The 22,580-nt window shown below is 46.5% G+C and overlaps 2 protein-coding genes across 3 annotated transcripts; both read right to left on the bottom strand.

Moving 5' to 3' along the window:
* Positions 1-1,225: 1,225 nt before the first annotated feature.
* On the bottom strand, positions 1,226-8,726 carry tlr18 (toll-like receptor 18). Its single transcript, XM_049730489.2, has 9 exons — positions 8,575-8,726; positions 7,789-7,841; positions 6,021-7,019; positions 4,761-5,943; positions 4,049-4,457; positions 2,516-2,533; positions 2,072-2,106; positions 1,517-1,687; positions 1,226-1,442 (listed from the first exon to the last, which is right to left on the bottom strand). The coding sequence occupies exons 3-9, from the start codon at positions 7,007-7,009 to the stop codon at positions 1,293-1,295; spliced, it is 2,955 nt and encodes a 984-aa protein (XP_049586446.1). The 5' UTR covers positions 7,010-7,019; positions 7,789-7,841; positions 8,575-8,726; the 3' UTR covers positions 1,226-1,292.
* A 1,850-nt stretch (positions 8,727-10,576) lies between these two features.
* si:ch211-113g11.6 (uncharacterized protein LOC559008 homolog) lies at positions 10,577-22,553 on the bottom strand. Of its 2 annotated transcripts, none has more exons than XM_049729340.2 (14): positions 22,089-22,553; positions 20,242-20,381; positions 19,976-20,038; positions 19,421-19,516; positions 19,209-19,314; positions 18,119-18,226; positions 17,920-18,059; positions 17,672-17,850; positions 17,476-17,584; positions 17,206-17,413; positions 15,468-15,583; positions 15,073-15,245; positions 14,839-14,894; positions 10,577-14,003 (listed from the first exon to the last, which is right to left on the bottom strand). In XM_049729340.2, the coding sequence occupies exons 1-14, from the start codon at positions 22,195-22,197 to the stop codon at positions 13,657-13,659; spliced, it is 1,950 nt and encodes a 649-aa protein (XP_049585297.1). In that variant the 5' UTR covers positions 22,198-22,553; the 3' UTR covers positions 10,577-13,656. The 2 variants fall into 2 exon arrangements, with proteins under 2 accessions (XP_049585297.1, XP_049585298.1); XM_049729341.2 differs by lacking the exon at positions 22,089-22,553 and adding an exon at positions 21,134-21,362.
* Between the last annotated feature and the right edge of the window lie 27 nt (positions 22,554-22,580).

Here is a 22,580-nt window from a genome sequence, read left to right as displayed (position 1 = left end):
TAGCTTAGTCAGGCTGCTTAGTTTCATTCATCAATCATTTCATTTATTCAGCAGAAATAAGGGTTTGGGATTTATCTGTTAGCTTTCTTTTGTTTTATTTTACTAGTTTTTTTTTAATTTATGGAGTTTGACGCTTTCACGAGTCGTTCAGTGAACATATCCGACGCTCGCGTGCCAACATGACGCACCTCCAGACTCGTACGTCGCCGTCGTACTCTCGACGTCAAAGATTTGCTAATAGTGGAAGTTGTAAAGTTGCGCGATGTTTACGTGACGCACTGTTAACCCTTTCTGGTCAGTCAAAGCCCGGTCACTGTTTATGAAAGGTCGAGATGAGGTCCAACTTTGAATTTGCAGATCTAGTATCAGGTCACAGCAAAGGCCAAGTCTACAATGAATGCGTGTGTTGATGACTCGGATGGACTCTTGGTGAAGGAGTCCAGCTGCCGGCTGAGGAAACAGGAAGGAGGTTGACATCTGCGATAAGAACTCAATGTTGTCTTACGTTCGGGATTAGCGTTCACCCCTCCGGAGAAGGTTAATGGTCCGCACCAGCCGGCCGCATTCCTCCGCGGCGGACTTTGACGCAGCCTCACCTGTGTTTGGAGTTGGTTCGTTTTTTTTTTTGGGCCAACCCGCAAGAGGGATTTACGTTTGGGCGGAGTGCAAACGGCACCCTCGGATAAGGAAGGCGCGAGGTAAACATTGACCCGAACGCTATCGCAGGCTTGTCCGCGTCCCATCTTTCACGGCGAGGGGAAAACTGTGCAAACAACTCCGATAACTCTCTTTCATAGTATCGTTCGATAACGGCCACATCCCTCCGGCCCTGACAAGTTTTTCCCATTCTTCCATTTGATGATAAATTTGACACCTGCAGCAAAAGATTTAAAAGATACTATATTTTCACAACATGAAAACAATGCTGCCAATATGGTGACAGTAAACAAAGTCACGTGATGTCTGGTGCGCTGTTGAAATCGGGAGCCAGTTTGTTTACCACGTGAGACTGAGCGTGCCGACATGTTGGGACACAGGCCATCCTTTCGGCTTCTACACTTGACCGCAAAACTGAAAAAAACGTTCTTCTTTTTATAGACTGTGTCGCCATCTACTGGTCAGTCGGTGTACTGCACAAGCAAAAATTGGGACCTCTCGTTTTTATTTGCCAATCTTTTTTCTCCTCATGCCATAGACACTTTTAAAAACTTCAGAGGACTACCACTTCATGCAGCTTGAACATTTTTATTAGGATGCAGACAACATAACTTTCACAATGTCTATCTTTTGGTTTAGTTCTTGCAGGTGCCTTCAAAGTATTCGTTACAAGCCACAGTGAGCGCCGCAACCAGAACCACAAACTCCTGAAAGTCCAGCTGTTGGTCGCCGTTCTCATCCAGGTCAGTCATAATCTTGTCAACAGCGGACGCGTCGCTGCAGCCCTGAAAAACAAAAAGCTGGCGCTGAACACAACCATTTCGTCTGATTGGGAGGGGGAAACAAAATGGCCACTTACGGACATGAAGTCGGTGAGCTCCTCCTGCAGGAGCGTCTTGAGCTCGGCTTTGCTCAGCTTGTGCTTGTCGCCCTCTTTAGACGAGTACGAGTGGAAGATGGTGATGAGCCCCTCGATGGCCTTTTCCAACTGACGGCCCATTTTGTCAACACGCTCGGTACCTGCAACACACTAACGCACAATTTAACACAAATATAAAGACTGTGATGTGGGGGGGTGGAACTCACTGCAATCTTGCATCCTAAACAGTACACAAATCTTTTTAAAAAAAAACAAGCAGGTATCGTAAATCCATTTCGCCTTTTTCACACAACCACACGGCAATATCATGCAAAAACGCAACAGGCGAACCAGAGCACAAAATGGTTTCCAAGTAAATCTTCACATCCTGTCCTAGCTTTTGCCGCTTCACTTTTCGATGTGGTGCGTATCCCAGGGGTCAAATCCTGATCGACTGTACTCCCTTTCACACTGGCACCCCACAGCCTCCGAAGCCGGGTCGCCATTATCAACCCGCGTCGGTACCTTTCGGAATCCAACGAAGTGTAATATTACCGCGACTGCATGCTTTCGCACAGCAACACAGCATCCTGCAATCAGATAATTACACATCAGCGCCGGCACCAAAATAAAAATTGGCCAATGGCGACAATTGTTTCCAAGCGGATGTCACGCCGCTTTCCGCCATTACCTTCGATTCAGGCGCCGTACTGCCTTGGCGACCATTCAGCATTGGTTACCTTTCACATAAAACAGCAGCACAGGGTAAACTTGGCTTAAGCTTCCAATGAGGGATGGATGGATGGATGAATGCTCCGATACTACATCACCGATAACACTTTACCGGCTTTGTTAGATGTATTGGAGCGAATGCCGTGGATTTGATTCAAATTAAATATTCATCACAACCGCAATCCGTAACAGCGTTATCAAATATCTCTGTCAAAATCGTATTGGTTCTTCGCACAGCAGGAAGACATTTTCTTCACTGGTTGGCACCGCAGGACACCCGAGAAGCTGCAACGCGGGGGGTTCGGAGTCATATCACCTCCAAATAAAAGAATGGAAAAAACACAGCAAAGTGAGCCAGCCTCACGCTGAGCAGCCGAGACACCCCCTGAAGATCTGAATCCACTTTCAGCTCTCTACATATTTTATGAGGGTGCAGAGCACTGGTAGGAAATAAAGTAGAAATTCTTTAAGGAGGCTTAAGATTATTTTTTAATCATCACTTTCAATGATCTCAAACGATGGAATCAGCATAATACCATTCGACAAAACCCAGAAGTGGGCTCACTTTTTGGAAGTTATAAAAGCAGAGACCTGACCCCACCCGTGTGTAAGTTTTTTTTCAGGACATCACGTCACGGATTCAATTCTTACAGGTAAAGATGTGGAAAATATTATTCATTCCTTTGGGCTTTCAGTAGATCAATCACAAGTTTTCATATTTTTGAGGATGACCCCGTTCAGAGCTTGAAGTTTGAGAAGAACTCTCTAGCAAGACAAATATCCCCCCAAGTTCATTTAATGGCCTTGAAATCTCTTACACACACACCACCTCAAATTAAACAACGCCACACTTTCAAAATGCCTGTTAAAATCTTCTTTTGATCATGTTTCTTGAATACAAAGAGAAGCAAACTCACCTGACCACGAAGTTAACAAGCCCAAGTGTGTCCAGCTGGCGTGTCATCACTTATGAGCGTTTCTACCTGGAACCGGATTCATCTTTTGAGTGACAACAGTGACCCCTCTGGTCGCCGGTGGTATTGCGCGTCAGTAAAGCAACACGTGAATGAAAATGGAAGCACTTTAGAGTGTCTTTCTCCGCACGAAAAGAGGTCGTGAAAGTACTCTGATTACATCGTGTTTTCAGACAACGGTCAAACGTGAAAGTAAGAAATATTAGGTGAGTATAAATAGCAAAGGTGATCGATGTTTTTAAACTTAATTGATCCACGATTAGCTCCACCTCAGGGCTAATAAAGCTAACAATGCTAAGCGCTAGCAATTTAGCAATAGTGTTATTTTCCCAAACATTTGATTGTATGTATTCATTAATGTTTTGGACAATATGATACAAAATGGTTGTCGTTTTTCAAACTGCTTTTACAGATGGTGCGTTTTTATCCCACCCGTTTTTCAATTTAGTCATATGACTAACCACATTGCAATCCACATTTTTATTCAAGAAGACAGTAAAAAAAAATAATAACAAATGTCCAGCATTTTACAAATATCAACAAACGTAGATGAATATTTTACTTCTACTATGATCCGGAAGCTCCTGTCAATTATATATATGCATATCTGATTCTGTATACACGATACTTCAACAAAGGCAGGGCGATTAATAGTTTTATTTTTTTCTACCGGAAATAATAACGCAGCTTTATGTATGCAATTTAAGGAGCATGTAGCTTAAGCTGCAAGTACACAGCATGGGTCCATTCCTTTCAGCATCCAGGTATCATGTTCACGTCGGACCTTTTGTCTCCAGACGTTTAGGTTTACCGATGGAAGTGCCTCACGCTACCACAGGGATTTGTCTTTCGTTAAACACTCCGTCTTTAATGTACTCCGCTTCTCCATCAGGATGGGGCACTTCCGGCTCCCTGACCTCCGTGGTCGAGTGGCCCCCCACGGACAATGTCTTGCTTCGGATGCTATCCCTGGTGGGTCTGCCCAAGACGCTCCTCAACTGTGCCCAGAAGAAGGCCTGCTGATTCGCCTGCTGAGGCCACTCCAGGTAGGTCTTGGTGCTCAGCATCTTCTTCAGCTTGCAATATTTGCTAGGCAAGGAGCTCGGGTCGATGGGCTCCTTCACCACCAGGATGACGTCGCTAAATGTTTTGCCCATGGCTCGCTGCTGAGCAAAGTAGAGCTCGTAGTTGCACCACTCACTGTTCACAAAGTGCCGCGACAGCACAAATATGACCTGCCCGGAGAAACAGGAACAAATCATTTATAAATTAATAATTGTTTAGTAAGAAAAATGCCACTCAATATGATATCAAGTCCTCTTGAGTTATGTTACTTACAAAAGGGGCGCAATAAAACTGACCACTGGGTGGCGATGTTGCTCTAAGTTTATTTCAAATGAGAGGGGGAGTTCAGTTTATTTTTTTCTGTTTGCCATCCAATTTTCAAACGTCTAAGCTGGTTTCGCTTTGAGGGCACAAAAAAGACACTTCCCCAAAAACAGTTCCTCTAGTCATCTTGCACAACATCTCTGCCTTACCTTGCGACTGCTCTCGATGTTCTCAATGATGTTGTCGATAATCCAGCGTCCCGGCATGAAGTCCCTCTCGTGTATGCACAGCCGGTAAGGGTTCCGGTTGTTCTCCAAGCACGGCAGCAGATGTTCCCTCACCCATTCGGCGTCCCAGTGGCTGTAAGAGATGAAGGCGTGATAGACGAAAGGTCCGGCTTCTCCGGCAGCCCGCTCCTTGCGTGCTCTGTATTTGGCTCGGATGATCTGATACGTGGCCTTGGTGTACCACGGCAAGTCAAAAATGTAGCAGAGAAGCATCAGGATGAGGATGACGGCGGCGGTGGTGGTCACGCTGATGATGATGACCAGTCTGACGTCGCACGCCACCTCGCTCGGGAGGTATTTGGATATGACCGTGTTGAGAAAAGGCTCCGGGTGGTAGCACTTGTAGTTCTCGGGCCAGTCCGTTAGGTTGACCCGTCCTTTGGCCTTGGTGTCCTCGATGAAAGCGTGAAGCTCGCAGGTGCAGTGGTACGGGTTGTTCCCAGCTCTCAAGTCAGAGAGTCCAGGCATGAGCTGGAATGATTCCTTGCTGATTAGACCAAAAGAATTCCCGTCCAACGCCAACCTGAACAGCGACGGACTCTCCCACTTGGACGGGATGAACTTGATTTTGTTGTCGCTCAAAAGCAGCTCCTTCAGGTTGACGGCCTTCTCAAAGTATCTGACATTTAGCTGGTCTAGGTTGCACGAGGACAGGTCCAGGAAGTGCACGGTGGTGGGCAGACAATCGAGGCCTTCTGTGGTGAACTGGTTGTGGTGCGCGATGACTCTGGTGATGTTCTCCTGCCAGACGCAGCCTTGGCTGCTTTGGGCCGATCCCATCTGGTTGCGACTGAAGTCCAACACTTGCAGCCGGCGGAACTGCCTGGTCAGCATTGACAAGTCTCTCAAGCTGACCAGCTCGTTGGTGCTCAGGTTGAAGGTGTGAAGGTTGCTCATGGAGCCCCTGTAGTCACACAGCTGGTTGAAGACGTAGTCATCCCGTAGGCGGTTGTTGGAGACGTCCAGGACCTCCACGCCGTTCATCTCCACCCAGGCGTCGCAAGGCACAGAGTTGAAGTAGACGTAGCCGATGGACAGGCGCCTGATGTTGTTGAACCAACTAAAACGCCAGTCGAAACGCAGTACGTCGGGATTGCTGATGTACCTGAACGACATCGGGAACCGCACGGTTAGCGTTTTTGCCATCAACAAGTCCAGATTTGCTGAGCCGGCGCATCTTACCAGAGATCCAGCGTTTCCAGATGCAGGTTGGTGATGCTGGATTTGGCGCCACTGTCGATAAACGTGGGCGAGCGTGCAAAGTCAATGTACTGGAAGCGGACCCTCTTGATGGGGGCCTCTTGCAGATTGGTCAGGGCCATCCTCAAGAGGTTCTCGTTGAACTTTCCTCTGTGGAAGACCAACTGGTAGGCTGCGACACGGCTCAAACCCTGGAAGATGTCTTCGTCTCCCGTGTAGTACGAGAACTCAAAGAGGTTGCGGAATTGGATGCCGCCGAAGGTCTTGTTGGCGAGGTCTCGCAACATGTGACGGAGAACGCCAGGCCGCTGGTCGATGGCCATGTCGAAGCCTATCTGGGCAGTCTGGAGAATCCGCAGACTTCCAGGCTCATAGTAACTTAAATTGGAGGAGCATTTGATAGCGAACGTTTGTAACTTGATGTTCTTCAGTGAGTCAAAGTCTTCCTTCTTCAACCCCTCCACCAGAGGGCCACCCAAGGACAGAACCTGCAGTTTGGCCAGCCGTGAGAATCCCTCGGCCAATGTAGCTCGCTTGTAAAGGTTGTTGGACATGTAGAGAAACTTTAAGTTCAGCAGAGACGTCAGCACCGAGGCGGGAATCTCTCCCAGGGAGTTATTGAAGATGTTGAGATGTTCCAGCAGATCGTTGTTCTTGAACGCGTCGTCGTGGATACGCGAGATGTTGTTGAACTGCAGCTTGAGCACGCGGAGGCGAGGCAGATGCGCAAAGTCCTCTGAGCGGATCGCTTGGAGTTTATTGTAGGATAAGTCGATGTCCTCCAGCGTGGATGGGAAATATCTCCACGGGACGCTCTCCAGCTGGCTGCCCAGGCAATCTGCCACGCGGCCCCCGTTGGAGAAGCGGCAGGGTACATCTCCCGTGGTGCCGTTTAGCGTCGATGGACTCTGGGTTGGTGACGCGTGTCCTCCGTTGAAGACACCACCGAGGACGATGAAGGTCCACAACATTGTGACTCACCTGGAGATGACATGCAAAAAAACGCCCACCATCAGTGTGCAGAATCTTTTGGAGGGAAACCAATATAATATGATCTCATTAAATCGGGCCCCAAATGGATCGAACGGAATCACCCAGAGTGTAATACGGAAAATAATCGGATGGAGACATTTCTAATGATCTCTATCGGGCTAATTAATGTTTTAGTGTGTATTTTTTCCTCTGTTGATTTGGAAGGAGCTCGAGTTGCCATGGTAACCCGCCTCATGTGTGCAATGCCTGTTGGCAAGATATGAGCTCTTGTTTATCCAGTTTCTTTTCCAACCACTTTCTGTTTTCATCTCCAGCATTTTTAGACCGCTTTGCCAGTTGGCGCACATTTATCCATATTAAAAAAAAAATGTGTGGGGGGGGGGAAAATAATACTTTTAGAAAAATAGACTGGAGAAGAATTTGGCCTTGGCCTGGTTTGTTATTAACTTGCACGGCAGCAGCAAAACTGATTCATCGGAAGGAAATTTAAACGCCTACCTATGCCGTTTGTCAGAAGGGGGATTGGTCTGTCTTTATCTCAATGACACTTTGAAATTGCCGCACTTCCTTCAATGGACTGGCAGCTTGCGAGAAACTAGGTCACGTGGACCATTGTGTTGTTGTTTCCCGTCAGGTGGCTCGTGCACTGTGGCGAAATGTTAGGTCATGACGTTCACACTGAAGCTATAAAATGCTCCAGAGGAAATTATTTCCAACGCACCGACCCGGAAACGAGTTTTTATGACATTTTACTTACTTTTGCGCGCTTACTGTAGCACCACTAGAGGCCGCCAAAACGGACTGCTCCTTCTGAGGCACACGAAAGACATAATCAATGAAAAACATTTTTTTTTTTTTTTTTAATTTGCTATACTATGTGGGACCATTTGAACTTTTTGCACAAGCAGCATTTGTACTAGCTAACCTGCGCGTGATACCTAACAGCATCCTTCTAATATCTTTAGCACCATCTACAAGCAGACGCCAACTTGCGACGCCGCGTCGTCAGATCTTATGATGTCAGGTTCGTTGGAATATTAGCGAGTCAAAGCTTGTCTTTTCCTGAGGTTTAGCTTTTAATGTTTTATTTTTTTTTAATTGGTGCTGGCAGCGTGCGAGTCGTGCTTGTTGCTCAATCCACCCGCCCGACCAATGATCGAAGAAGAGCTGACCCAGTCACAACCATTAATTCGTTTATTTATTTAGTTTTTTCAAAATACTTTCAACTTTCGCCTTAAAAATTTTACTCTATTATATATTATATGAATGTCTTTTCCCAGACATTTTATTTTTCTTCTCATAAAAAAACAAATATTTTCACAGCAGTTAAGCCAATAAAATAAACACTGGAAAAATTCGAATAAGTCACTTCTTAGTCATTTATTTTGGACTAGCCCCATCTTTGAGCCGCGTTATGGCTTGGAGCCACCAGTTGAGCAACACTACTCCGAATCACATGTGCATCCATCCATTCAACAACAAAAACTCAAATCATGATGTCGCCGATCGAGTTGCAGTAATTCCCGTCTAAAGTTAAACTCACCTTCTCAGACTCGGTCAGTTGCTTTCTCAGTTGCTTGTTTGAATCGGGGCAGTGTGTCAGAGCAGTTTGTATCTATTGGCCCGAGTTTACTCCCTTAAGTCCTCACGCTCCCTCCTCCTCGTGTGTATTGTGTGTGTGTGGTGTTCAGGAATGTGGAACAGCCTCCAAAATGTGACTTGTGTTTTTTTCCTCGCTCTGCTGACAGACTATTGAAAAGTAGAAGTATTGCATTGCAACACTCAAACGTGCTTTATTTTCGGTTTGGTGAGGAAAAGAATTGACTGATTGACAGAATAAAAAAAGCCTCAAATAATCCATATGTTATTATGCTGATGTGATTGTGGATAGCAGAATAATTAGTGAGCAGCGCTGTATGTGTAACACTACACACATTAAGAAGAATTTTTTTTAACACAATCGGTGGCGCAACAAATGTAGACAGGCATATATTCTTTATCCTCTGCGAAGAACGGCTAATATTACCCCAGCTCATTTCATTGGGGAAAATAAATCATTTTGAGTTACAAGCACAGTCGCAGAACAAATCAACACTAGCCCTGATGACGCAGGCGTCCCATTTAAACTTCTTGACCTTAGTTTCCCGTGTGACTCATTTTGTTTTTCTCCCTATCACTGACACGTGTCTGCCAGCTTGTTTTGACATCCATCTTATCAGTTTTGACTCATCCATGCTTGGCTTACGTCTTCCATTGTTCTCATCTTTGTTTAAATAACTCACTATTGCAGTTTACGCAGCATCAGCATGGTCAATATGAATACAAGGCATCTCGTTGTGTTCGAGAAGAAACTTTGACATTCAACATGTACCGCATATTTCTTATATGAATATACCGTACTCCGTACCGGAATCAAATATTCGGGGGCAGGTACTGACGGGAAAGGTTGGGTGTGGATCATTAACCAGCCACGCTAAAGGTCAACGTGTTCTTCGTTCTGAGACGTCTGACCTTCATTGGCCTTTTCCTCCAGACTTGTTCACTTGAAACAAGCTCATGTGTCGGAACGAAGAGTATTAAACGCGGGTCTGAGCAACATGGCTCTGAAAATTGAATCATATTTGTCTCGACAAACAGATAGCACAACATAGCAGAGCAGCCTCGTCGTATAGGGACTTTCCTCTGAGGACAGAAATGTCGAAAATCTGGACCGAGAGGCTCATTAGTTTGAAAAGTACGTGGAAAAAATGTCCCATTAAAAAGGCCCTGTCTAAATGGCTTTGATTTATCATCCGCAAAGTCCTAAAACCTGTCCCCCAAAGATTGCGACAGCAGGCAGCAAAACAAGTTGGTATGCAAAACGGCCATTTTGCAGCAACACCTGGCAGCAACAATCAACCAACCTATTGTGACCACCCCCGGCCGGGCGACACACCTAATGGAAACAAAGACGAAGATTCCCGCTCTACAATGTAGCCCTAATGAAGCCTTTTGAATTAGTGTTAAGCAACCTCAGGCACATCTCGTACTGGAAAACAATTTAAATTGAGGATAAGCGCTTCGGCCCATAAATAAATGAATAATAGAAAAGATCGACGTGAATAAAAGATAAGATCGACTCGTGGCGCAACAGCTTTTCAAAGCTGTTTGTCTTTTGAAAGTACCTTGAACTTCCTTTGTCAAAAAAATGTGCCGGATTGATGTGATTCTTGCCAGCAGATGGTGATGAAATTCCGCCGATGCTAGCCTTTAACCGTTTTGTAACCTTAGCAGTTGCCACACAGTCCACCCTCACGTCAGGCTCACGTTGGCCGCGATCATCACATGAGAAAAGGTCGATGTTTGACCTAAGTTACTGTTGTTGATAATTGGGTAAGAGGGGAGATGATATGGGGCAGAAATTGGTACCCAGTTTTAAAATCAAATGTTGTTCGAGCTCGCTAGCTAGCTCACGAGCTATAGCTAGCGAAATAGCTAGCTAGCTATAAATCAATATAGATCCGTAAATGGAAACGTAAAAAACTAAAGGTCAAGTAAAGAACATCTTTTTGTTTATAGTGTAGTCACATTTTATTAATTTTCACCGCACATGTCGAGGTTAACACATGTCAATAAGGATTTGTTACATGAATATCTATTGCACCAGATATGACTTTTTAAAATAATAGCATTATTAATATATTATGATGAACATGAGGACCGTAGAAAGAGTTGGACACAAAAAAAAAAACAAGACAGCGGGCACGTTTCATGTACATCACTCGAGACCTCAGAGAAATACGACAGCGAGCCACCTCATCCGCATAAACACGCCCCTAAAAGCAACGTAACAAAGATGGCGGGCCGGAGTTCCGATAAGGCAGCCATTTCAAGATGCTTGGAATCCAATTCTGACGCTAGCAGTAACCAAAGCAACAAATGGGGTTGAGCTAATCTGTTCGTTAAATTTGTATTTGGACCACATGCAGGTAGGTCCTGACGCGACTACTTCCGAGTTGCCAGGTTGCGATATGCTGGAATGCAGCACTGAGACTTCGTGGCTATAAAGAAGCTTGTATCAAAAAGCTTAGGTTGAAGTTAGTCGTCAGGCAGATACGTGACGCGGGTAGCCGGAGGTGGGAATAAGTTCAAAAGTCCAAAATAATTCTGAAATCCGAAACTCCACATTTGAAGCAAATCTGAAATTATTTTGGCAAAAATCGAGTTGAATTTCTTGCTTCATGAGGTGGCCGCCACTGCACCGGTTAGTTGCCAGGTTTGTGCGCACTACATACAAAAATTTACTTTTCTTGTCACATCATCACGAAATGCAGATTTCTTTAAAAAAAAAAACGTCAACAGACAACTCAAGTCATGTAGTTCAAGTCGGTCATGAATACCAAGGTTAAGTCGAGTTTTTCATATTTGGCCAGGCAAGTCCCAAATTCTAGAATTAGCGTTTTAAAAACCCTGTAAAGTGAAAATAAATGTTGTTTAAATGTGACACAACTAAGAGGAATGTTATAAAAAAATACATGCCAAATTTTGATGATTTAAAGCAAAAAGTATGTAAAATGAGAATTCAAAATGCAATGTGCAAAAACTCACTCTACCCAAAAATGGCTTCTATCTTGTCGAGAATCTTTTTTTAGTCGGGGGGCTTGTCAGTCACATCACCTCCCTGCTCAGGAATTTAAATAATGACTCTGAGCTATAAATTGTGGCTTGCAGGGAAGATGCATTTATGGAATGTAGGGATAGCTAGCAAGCTAGCAGTATGCTGTCATGCTAGCAAAAGCTGCCAGATAACCATTTCGGTAAACAAAGGTGCTTAAGCTTTTCCTGGGCCTTTTTCTGAATCCACTTTACAGGGTTTTTAAGTTTGACTCAAGTCAAGTCATCAGACTCAAGTCCCCCCAAGCCTGCAGCCATTTGATTGGATTAACACAGTTATGGTTTACATGCATTAAAAGGCAGAAAATGTTGACGATGTTGGCTCAATGCAGCTTTTTACCATTCGAACCTCCTTCGAAATGCTTTCGATATCGTCGCCGCACCGCCCGCGAGCAGAGGAAAGGAAATACGGCCGTCTCAATTCGCACTGCTCGTAATCTCAAATAAATGTAGAGCGCAGCGAGCCGGCTCCTAATTAGCTATTAATGACAGCCGGGCCGCAGCGGACGACTCGACACGACCAAATGATAATTTGTCGGCGCTCTGGAGAACATTCTAATCCGCTACACGACTCTTCAGTCAGAGACGTAATGTTCTTTCAAGCTCAACGTAAAGTCGGGGCCGAACGTACGTGAAGCTTCTGTCCAGGGACTAGCACGTTTGTTTTTTGTTTTTGTTTTTATCGCAGCTTTCAAACCAGTAAGAGAAACTAACAGTTATACGTCACATTCCAACTATGCCGTTTTAAAAAGAAACTCAAAGCATCGAGACAAACGCTCACGTAAAGAGGCAGCAATGGTAGAAATCAGCACTGCAGGCAGCAATAAAATACAGAACATCACAAATCGAAACACAAGCCTTTTTTTTTTTTTTCTCTCCTGGTAAAAATGTTGCCCTTATAACGAGGTTTGCGTCAAATCACTATTTTCGACACCTTGATCACAACTTTGCGTTCTGTCGCGCAGGACCCTTCTCAGTTTGAAAGGGTTCGGCGATGATTTTGTTCGACTTGTAATTTGCGGACACGCCGGCCAATCTGGAAAATGGACTTTTGGTTTTCGTCATCCATAGGCGCACCAAATATATTTTGCGCCTTTCTGCTCTTGCTAACTTTGCAGAGGCGTTTTCGCACTTGATGTAGTCAAAGATGCGAGCAAGGTGTCATATCTGATGGCGTCTTGTTAAAAAAGATGCCGCCGAAAAAAAAAAAAAAAAAAAAAAACGCCCTTGTCTGAAGAGGAGGTGCTGAGACACAGTGATGGTCGGCAACGAGCTCTCGCTCATCCTCGTGACTTCCTGTCCAAAAAATAGATGACTCTTCCTCCCAGCGATGTTGCCCGAGTCCCAGCGATCGCACTCTATTTGCACAGACTGCAAAATTGTGCTTAGGAGTTGATGTCCCAGAAGTATTAAGGCTTTAAAAATCTTTTTTTCTTCTTCTTGAAAACTACCAATGAGATGTGATGCAAGATGTCTGATATAAGAGCAGTCGTAAAGCTTCACATATCCACAAAGAAGCACAATCTAAGTCAAAATATCAAAAGAAACCATCGTAAAGAATCGGCCTGGCATCGATGTTTTGTTTTCAACCCCGTCGGATATGTTTAGTTAGTGCGAGAGGGATGGTTCACAAAGAGTCATCATCGGCGCCGGTACTAAATGTAGGTGGGACCGTTCAAATCTGCAAGTCATTAGCAAAAAGCTGAATTTTAGATGATGTCACAAATGGTGACCCTGGAGAAACTATCGTTTGAAGATGGAAGAAAAGTTTTGGGTACTGATTCCAATGTGACCAAATGGGGTTCCCCGACTTTTGCGGTCCAAGGACTCCTTACAAAGATACATTTTCCCCAAAGGACCTTCTCATCATCCAAATGAAACCAAACTACCATGCGTGATGTTTTGTGAGCCAAACCTCCCGTATATCCTTTTACTTGGAGTCATTAAGGGTTAGGGTTAGCGCTAGCCACGGTTAATGAAGCCAAACGGCGGCCACGGCCAGCAGCAGCGACGGCCCGATGGTCTTGGCCAGCGAGGCGGCCAGCAGCCGGCCGTGGTTGACCACCTTGAACGAGATGACCTCCACCTTGAAGCCGTCCTCGGTGGCCATGCAACGGAAGACGCCGTCCCTCAGGGGCGTGTCCAGCGCCGGCCCCAGGACGCAGAAGTCGCCGGAGAAGAGGCAGGGGTAGTTCTTGACGCAGTTGTCCTTCTCCCAGCGGTAGGTGGCGTGGAAGGAACGCACCGGGCAGGGCAGGAAGATGGAGGTGTTGGATGGCACCAACACTTCTTTGGGGGAGGTGCGACGCAGCTTGAGGGCTGTTGGAAGAAAGATGCTCTATGCTCACTTGTTGGCCATGGTTTAACCTATGAGTCATTAAGTGTGAAATCACCAGAGGTGGGAGGAAGAGTTTGTCAAGTTCCTAGGCTTAACCTTTGAAAAGTCGAGTCACCGTCGAATTTTAAGCAAGTCGTGGGAAGTCATGCCTAGGGTTGAATCGTAAATTAAAGAACGTCATTCTGTGACGTAACTCATTTCGAATTACCATCCCTGAACTCCCTGATAGCTACGGAATGTCAACTAAAAAAAACATTTGAGTCCTTATCACCTAAAAACAGAAGTCATAGTTTCCTCTTTAGCTGGAGCAATGCTCTATTTGTAAGAACAGCCTATTAATTGCTTTGCTGTTTCTGAACGTGCATTTTTTTGGGGGGGCCTAATAAAGTCATTGAGCTGAAGAAACGGCTGTAAAGCAATTAAAGCGCCTCGGCTGCATAAATACAAAGACTCCGCCAGTCACAGAGGCTGCACTGCGTCAATTTCCAACACGGGAGACCAAACACTGTCAATAAAAGTGAGTTGTTAAACTGTAAAATCAGAACCACACGCTGTTTATGCGACAAAAAAATGCGGCGAGATAAAAGACCCATTTCTGACAAGTGACAACACACGTCGTTGATGTCAACGAGTCCACAGTGTGTTTCTATAGATGTTTCTGGCAGATGCTTGTCTCCAGTTGCATTCTGGACTCTGAACTTGAGCCGATCCCGCCTGCATGTTTTCAGGACTCAGCTCAATTATGTGATACTCATCTTTGGCCCGCCGGTTTAATTAAGATACAGAGAGAGCAGATGAAAAAAAAAAAGGGCTCACCAGCAGCCTCCCCGCAAACCGACGAATTGGATTGGTCCAGATTCTGAATCAGCGACCTGTTCCGAGAGAACACACAAAGGACAGATTGCTTTAAAAGGCTCTCGGAACGTAATTAGAAGCCTTGCGAGTGTTCTTGAGAAGCAGCAAGACACTCCCTAAATTGCTGCATGGACATTTTACGGAGAAAAAGCATTAAGGACCGACCGTTGTATGGGTTTGAGTGTGCCAACATACCCAGACGTGACGTTATATCCCGGCGGGATGGCGATGCACCTCCTCCTGGCCTTGTCCCAGCCGCAATACGGATCCCGGGAGAGGATGCATTCGCGGCACGTGTCGCCATAGCGACCGCAGTCGGCCAGCGGCAGTCGCTGGACCTCCATCGCCGTGGCAACGTATAAGTGACCCTACGGCGAAAGCCACCTTTTACATTCAATCGCTTTGCAATTCATTGCTTTTTTTCCAATCTAGGTAAGAGCCGAGCCGTCTTGTTTTCAGACGGGGCTCCATAGTCTGGTTTTAGCGGCGGCTTTGTGAAATCTATAACGGAATAGCAAGTAGCCTCATCCATCTCTGGAAGAGCATAAAATATTGATTCGCAAGATAGCAGAGTGCCCCCCCCTACGTACCTTTTGGGGGTTGATGGCCATGTTGAGGACAGGTCCCTCATTGCGGAACATGGAGTACTGGGAGACGATAAACACCCCTTCGCTGCTATGAAGAACTTTGAGGACCTTTCCTTGTTCTGTTGGCGAAGATAAAGCAGACGGAACTTTTGGAACGTTTCCATTCGTAGGTGGCTGCCGGGTCAGAATAAAGAAGCGCACCTACGCGTTCACATTTTTTACATCTAAATGTTCAACCAACCATCGAATAGTTTACTAGCTCAAGGCGAAGACCTAACGCACAGCTAGCATATAGCGTACAACCGCTACGCTAACACCACCTCCCTGAAATGCCACAACAGAGACAGAAATTGGCCTAGTTTCTCACAAAAACATAGATCAGAGTCGAAGCATTTGATTTGGAGCGGTCTGACGAATAATCCCAGAGGGAATATTTGTGTAATCTGTCCTTTTTTTCGCCCCGTCGCTTCTTTCTTTCATTCGACAATGAGGCCTTTCATCACGTTCCCAGCCTGAGCTGTCCTAACTTTTTTTTTCTCCCTCAAACTTCAAAAACTCTTTTGTCAAAGATAAGGTTTGGGAACGCTCGTTTTATCCGGTTTTATTCTATTCTGTTATCAAGATAGTGGATCAGTAGCAGCAGCAGCAGACGGGGGGTGAAAACGGGTGACAGTGCAGAACTTCACTTGAGCTGCTGAGTGGACACATTGGGTTTAGTCGAGCAACAGTCTTTATTTGAAAGCTTGCACTCTTGGAGAAAAAGCCCAAAAGTTACATTGGGGCTTTATCTCGGGCAAGCACTTCAACTCTTTGAGAAATTCGAACGGCAACAGCGCTTCGGTTGTGACGATAATCTCGCATAGATTAGAAACAAACATTTTCATATGATTCTTAATCCTCCCAATGGACGGCCCCCTTGTGGCCAATAACTCCTCACCAAAACACTTTTTGATCTCTCTTTTGTAAGCGTATAAAGCCGTTTTTAGCCTCCGTCGTTAAACCGGCCCGTGAAATTCGCCAGCGTTGATGATTTTAAATCGCTTCGTCTGTGCGTGGACACGTCAAAAAGCTTTTCGAAAGTTTCGATTTTCGTTCTTCCCAGTTGCCCGCCGACGTTGATTGAATTTGGCGTAATCCTGTTTACGACGGTGTGACTTCTTGCCCGTCGATTCAATTTCTCGCACGTTGGGTCGTAGACCATCTCGAGCTGCTGCGAAAGGCACAGCGAGGTGACTTTTTGTTTTTCCCCCCATCAGGTTGTCTCCCTCACTGCCACACTTCATTCCGCCGACAGCAAATTGTTTTCCCGTCGGCTATTTTTAGCTCGTCTCTCATATCGGACTGACGGCGCTGTGAAATTTGCTTGCGGACTCTTAAGCCGATAGATGTGACACCTCCCGTGTACACCAGAGCGGCGGGAGAGTCATGCACACATATGACTTGTCATTGTTGCCATGGTGATCTCCCTCAGGCGCTAGGCAATTTTGTCGGTCCGTCTCAGAGCCGCCGCGGCGGCGGCTGCGTGACGTGCATGTTTGATCACGTCCAAATCAAATATCAGAGTGCTCGTGGTACCGAAAGATGATGAATGTCATGGACCCGAACTGACTTCAGAAGAACTCGCAAGAACTGCTTTGTTCTTCCCAAATTTGTGCTTTTCTGGTAAAACCTGGGTCTGATCTAATTTTGTCTTGAGCTAGTCTAAACTGACACCGGCTCAATGCGAAAGGGCCGACGTTACCTGTTCCAAGGTAAAGAACACTGTAGTGCTCATCGTTGACGGCCAGGACGATGTCGGCGACGGTGTGCGTGATTTGGTCGTCCGTCGGCAGGTCCAGCGGGGCCACGCCCACCGGCCGGATCACGTCTTCGATCTCCGGGTGATATCGGATCACGGCCAGGTTTTTCTGGTCGTTCTGACTGGCTGCCGAGAAATTATTTCGAATGCACTGCGAGGAGACCAAAACGGAATCAGAATCGACTTGCGAGTGCCGGAACCGCGTACGCTTACCATGCCGGGTCGATTTCCAATGAAGGAGTTGCTGTAGCCTTTCAGCTTGGACGTGGAGAAGGCCTGGTCGATGTCTTCTATGGAGTAGGCGCAGATCACAGTTCTGCCCCTGGAAGAGAAGGTCCAAAACATGAAAGATGGGCCTGATTGACAGATGATCAAATATACAAGAGGTTGGATTCACGTCGGTGCTCACCAGGCGTTGGAAAAGAGCCCGTACATTACGCCGGCCCGCTTGTCCTGTGCCGTCAGAACCACCGCCTGCTTCATTCGGTTGTACTGCTGCTGAGTGTTTCCGGCACCGCACATGACCCGCGCCTTCATGAAGGTGGTCCACGAGTCGGCCAGCAGGTGTTTGATCCCGCCCTCGTCCACCTGTGGAACAAGCACATTGATCCAAAAAAATGTCTCCTCCTGATCCAGAAGGTCATTCCGGAATATTACCGTGCAGATACGTCCGATGCGGGCCCGGTACGGCTCCTCGTCCACTCGGGCGGTCTTGTTGATCTCGCTGAAGAAAAAATAGATCTCCTCCTTGTACTTGAGGGAAGACGGGATGATGGCGGCTCCGGCAAACTGAGGGTCTGAGATGATATAAACGTCACATGCGGGATCTTGGACCAGCACTTGTCCTCCTACTTACTCAGCAACCAAACCATTTCCGTCTTCAGGAGCTTCTGGGGCCCAAAGGTCCGACGTATGGAGCCGACGTGACCGCTCACCGCCGACATGGCCGAATACAGGCTCCCGTCTGAGAGCAGAAGCACATCAGCAGGTAAGCAAAGGCCAAAATGGAGCCTGATGGATGATGGAGGGAAAATGTGGATGCAGAGACAGAACATTAAACACAGAAGCCCCCAAGGGGTTTAACGCAGTAAAGATGAAGTAGATGAAGGCGAAACACAGCCAGGCTGAAGCAGCCACCGACGCTCCTTTTCAGTTTCCATAGCGATCGTCACTAAACAAGGAATAATTAAGTCCCCTTTCACTCAAACCGGAATTTTTTATTTTTTTTTTGCATACCAGAAAGGTTAAATCTCATTGAATTTGACCTAAACGTTCGCCTCAAAAACTCACTCGGATCCCTACAGAGGAAAAATAAAGGTCTTCTCAATTCCAAACACCACAGACTCGACCGAGGAGTCGAATTCATTGCGTTCTGTGACCAAGTCAATCAGAATACCAAATCAATAATCCCCTTTGAGATGAATCGAAAGCAAATCCTCCAGACACGTCTCTACTCTGCATGCATATTTCATGCTTGATGTCAATGCTTTCATTTGACTTCTCCCGTCTTTCTGGCGTTTTTCGCCTCCAGTCGGCCATTTTAAAAATGACTCCGAACTCGCGTCGCCGGACTTTTTACAAAGTCCAGCCGATGAGACCGCATGACACATATCGTACAAAAATACGCTAATGGTGTCATAGCGGTTAGCCTGGCTAGCATCTGGTTAGTCCTAAAATATTCATCCCGGCGCTACCTGGGGACCGGCGGCGAGGAACGAGGGCAGCGACGCAAAAGTGGAACTCCGTCTGCGTAGTACAACGAGCGTTCGAATCTCGTTCAGTTAATAAGATGAAAATGAGAAGCGAGGAAAGAAAAATATGTCGACCTTGTGAGACTGATGAGGAACAGCTGCTCTTTATTCGCTCCGGCGGATGAACAAAAATGGTTTTCTATGCGGCTGTCGATGATGTTCGCTTGCCGGTACGGCGCACACGGGTCGGTTTACCTGCGGGCAGGGTGATGGACTTCTGCGAAGGGTACGGCGGGGAGATGTCGGAGGGCGACCCGATGGGCCCCACGCCCTGGATGTCGGTCAGCACTGTGTCGTTAACCTGCGCGCACACGTCATCGGCAGGTCGCAAGACCGGAAGAGTCACTGAAAGGCGTGGAAGCGGACATCCTTGGGAAATTTGTTTCGATCCACATCACGGCGCTTACCAGCATCCAGCAACGAGGACTGCCGGCGTTTGTCCCGCACACGATGAAGGTGTCGTTGACTTTCTCAATGACCGTGATGAAGTTGTCGCACTCCAGCTGCGAGGCAAACGGACAAACGCGGGTGAAGACCATGACGCCAAGTCTGAAGATAGGCCGGGATGCAAACATGAGGATGAGATCGGATGGACCTCCCTTTTCTTTGGAACTCGCCCATTCATTGCGAAATGGATTTTGTGTTTGACTCAAGACGTCATCCTGAAGACAGACAGCGGGACGCCCCTCGTCGTCCCCCGACTCATCTCATCACAAAACTGCAAATCACGCTCCGACACCTCCACCGCCTCAGGGTGAATTTATTTAACTCGTGCGAGAATCCAAATAACACGGTCAGCAAAGGATGCCCTTGCGAAAAGCAAGTTGACAGCTTCAAAATAACACCAATGACATCATCGACTATCATCGCCTTGGTGTTGATGAGAAAAAAAAACCTCAGCTCCCACAAATCTGGAAGACTGGAAAGTTCTGATGATGAAGATGCACTTTGAAGCCTTTTACCTCAAGAGGCGCCGCCTTGGCCTTGCAGGTGTCGATGGCCGTCTGGTCCGACGGTGCCGGGATCTGTCGGAAGGGTTAGCGAGGTGCGCTAGTTAGCATCTGTGTGTGCTAATTGACGAGTATTCGTTGACCAAATTATAAAATCGAGCTTCTGAACATCAAGCACCTCGTAGTCCTCGTTAGCATGCCAATTCTTAGCTTGTTGGAATTGATTTCATATTCACCACATCATGAATGAATAAATAAATGTTTGCGCATTAGCTTACCTGCACGTCGCGTACGCCTCGGTTGCTAAAGGTGAGCACGTAGATGATGGCTTGGCCGCCCACGTAGAGCGTGTCGCTACCTTCCTGGTGATACATGCTAATGTAGTTCTCGGGTTTGTCAAAGTGGAAGCGAGACGGTTCTGTTGGGGGGGGGGGTAGATAAATATTCAACGATCATTTTGAGCGCTGTAAATGATGATTTGCGATTTACATGCTGAATAATTCCCGTTTTTTAAATGAACCCTTGAAAGAAGATAAGCAGGAGAATGAATGTTGGGAGCTGTCATGATTGCCGTGCTCATTAAAAATGTACAATGGTACAATTGCGCCAGGTCCTTGCCGGAATCTTTCAGCGCTTAATGAGATTCTCAAGGGGGGGAAAAACGTAATTATGCTAGGAGGGCTACAAAGACAAATATCTTTATAAGCAAGTAATGTAACAAGGGAAATTCATTGGCCACAAAATTTTGGCCTAGAAATAGTTCAGCAATAGCATTTGTGAAACCAACCAAGAACTCATCGGAGGCTTTGCTATAAAATCGTTCCGTAAATGTGTCCATCACTGTAATATATGATACGGACATATATGGTCCAATATTGATCATGTGTCCAGATAAACCAAAAAATAAAGCATGCTTTATTTCCGTCAACGCTTCAGTGACAGACTTCATCGATCTGCTCGGATCGCATATCTCAAATGATCTTCCCCCATTAAAACGAATGCAAAAGCCATTAATCTGTTCCAGTCCCTTCAAAATCACCCCAAAAAATGTGGGCAGAGGATAAAGAATACATGCCTATGTGGATTGTGTAATTGTCTGCCTACATGTGTTGCTGCACCACTACACAATATATTGTATGTTTAAACTTGAAGCAGCTTAAAGCAACTTACTTTTCATGAGACCAAATGACACTTTGCCACCATATCAAATTTTCCCGATGGGACTTTCTCCTGGTTTTCATAAAGCAATGTAAATATTCATCTGACCGCCTCCTCAGCTGGTCGAGTGAGGACTTGACGCCTCTGTAAGCTCCTCACAGCTCCTTCTAAATGCTTCACCTTGTTGTCTGCCCGTCTGGTGGAATTGTGTGCGTGTGTGTGTGTGTGCGCAAGCTCTGCATTGCAATGAACGCTGACTGCCTTGTACGTCATCTTTAGTACCGTATTTGTCCACGCTCATTTTATGATTGGGGGAGGTAGATGATCCAGAAAATCCAGATCCAGCCCACACACACACACACACACACGTCACCACCGCCATCAGACTTAGCAGGATGTGTGAGGTGTAAAAATGTGTGAGTGGAATAAATAACGACAAAGGGGGTGGGGGTGGGGGGGGGGGGTCTCCACACAATCCTTCTCCCCTCCTCCACACACACACACACGTACACAAATGGGCGTGCACGTGCACTTAGTGTTATTTTATGGCTGGCGTCGGTTGCTGCAGCCGCCTCGCCGGTCCCCGCATTGCAGCCCCGCAAGGACGCGGGAACAGCGCGCCGCCTCCACACGGCCATATTTCACGCCAAGGGTGCAGCCTCGTGTGTGTGTGTGCGCGCACGCGCCTGTGATTGACAGGCGTCTCGGTGCGCTAATTGTAAAAGCGCGCACGAAGCAGCCCGCGTGCCGCTCGAGGGACCTCAAGCGAATCTTCCTCACGTCACGTCGATATTGTTTTTTCCCCTGATTATTTTGTCCAGGATTTAATTCATTAAGCAGCTGGGGGAGGGGACATGTGAAGAACTAATCCATTTGCCGCCGCCAGGCATCCAAACTCATTTGGTGGATCAAACGATTCAAAAGTGGGATTAATGCTTTTCAATAAGAACAATACAGCAGTGCTTACCGTGCACCACAAATTTCAGCCTGGCCGGCTTTGCCATCACAGCCGCGCCAAAAATCCCCGCGAGGAGGAGGAGGACGTGATGATGGAGCGCGTTCGTCTTCATGCTCATCGTCGATAAAAAGACACCTCCAAAAATGGAGAGGAATGATGAAAAAAAGAAAATCCTAGGCTTGGAATTGCTCCTCTGTGTTAGCGTCCTTCCTTCAGCGGGTCTGTCGCGTCCTCAGTGGCCGATGCTTGTGCGCTGCCGCCGGCTGATGACTTGGACGAGTGGTGCCGAGATGAAGAAGAAGAAGCTCCACCTCGCAGAAGCTTGGCAACAATTGGCTGCAACACACACACGCACACACACATGCACACACACACACTACCTGTTGATAAGCTTTTAACGCATTGGTAAAACTGCAAATTGCAATCAAGAAAAAACTCCCTGTAATTTGCACATATTCAAAGTTGAGCTAATAATCATGCAGTGTATGTATATATGCCCAC

The sequence above is a fragment of the Syngnathus scovelli genome, chromosome 9, assembly GCF_024217435.2.
Source record: "Syngnathus scovelli strain Florida chromosome 9, RoL_Ssco_1.2, whole genome shotgun sequence".
NCBI lineage: Eukaryota > Metazoa > Chordata > Actinopteri > Syngnathiformes > Syngnathidae > Syngnathus > Syngnathus scovelli.
Note: the sequence above shows the minus strand (reverse complement) of the source record. Positions and strands in the feature narration are given on the sequence as shown.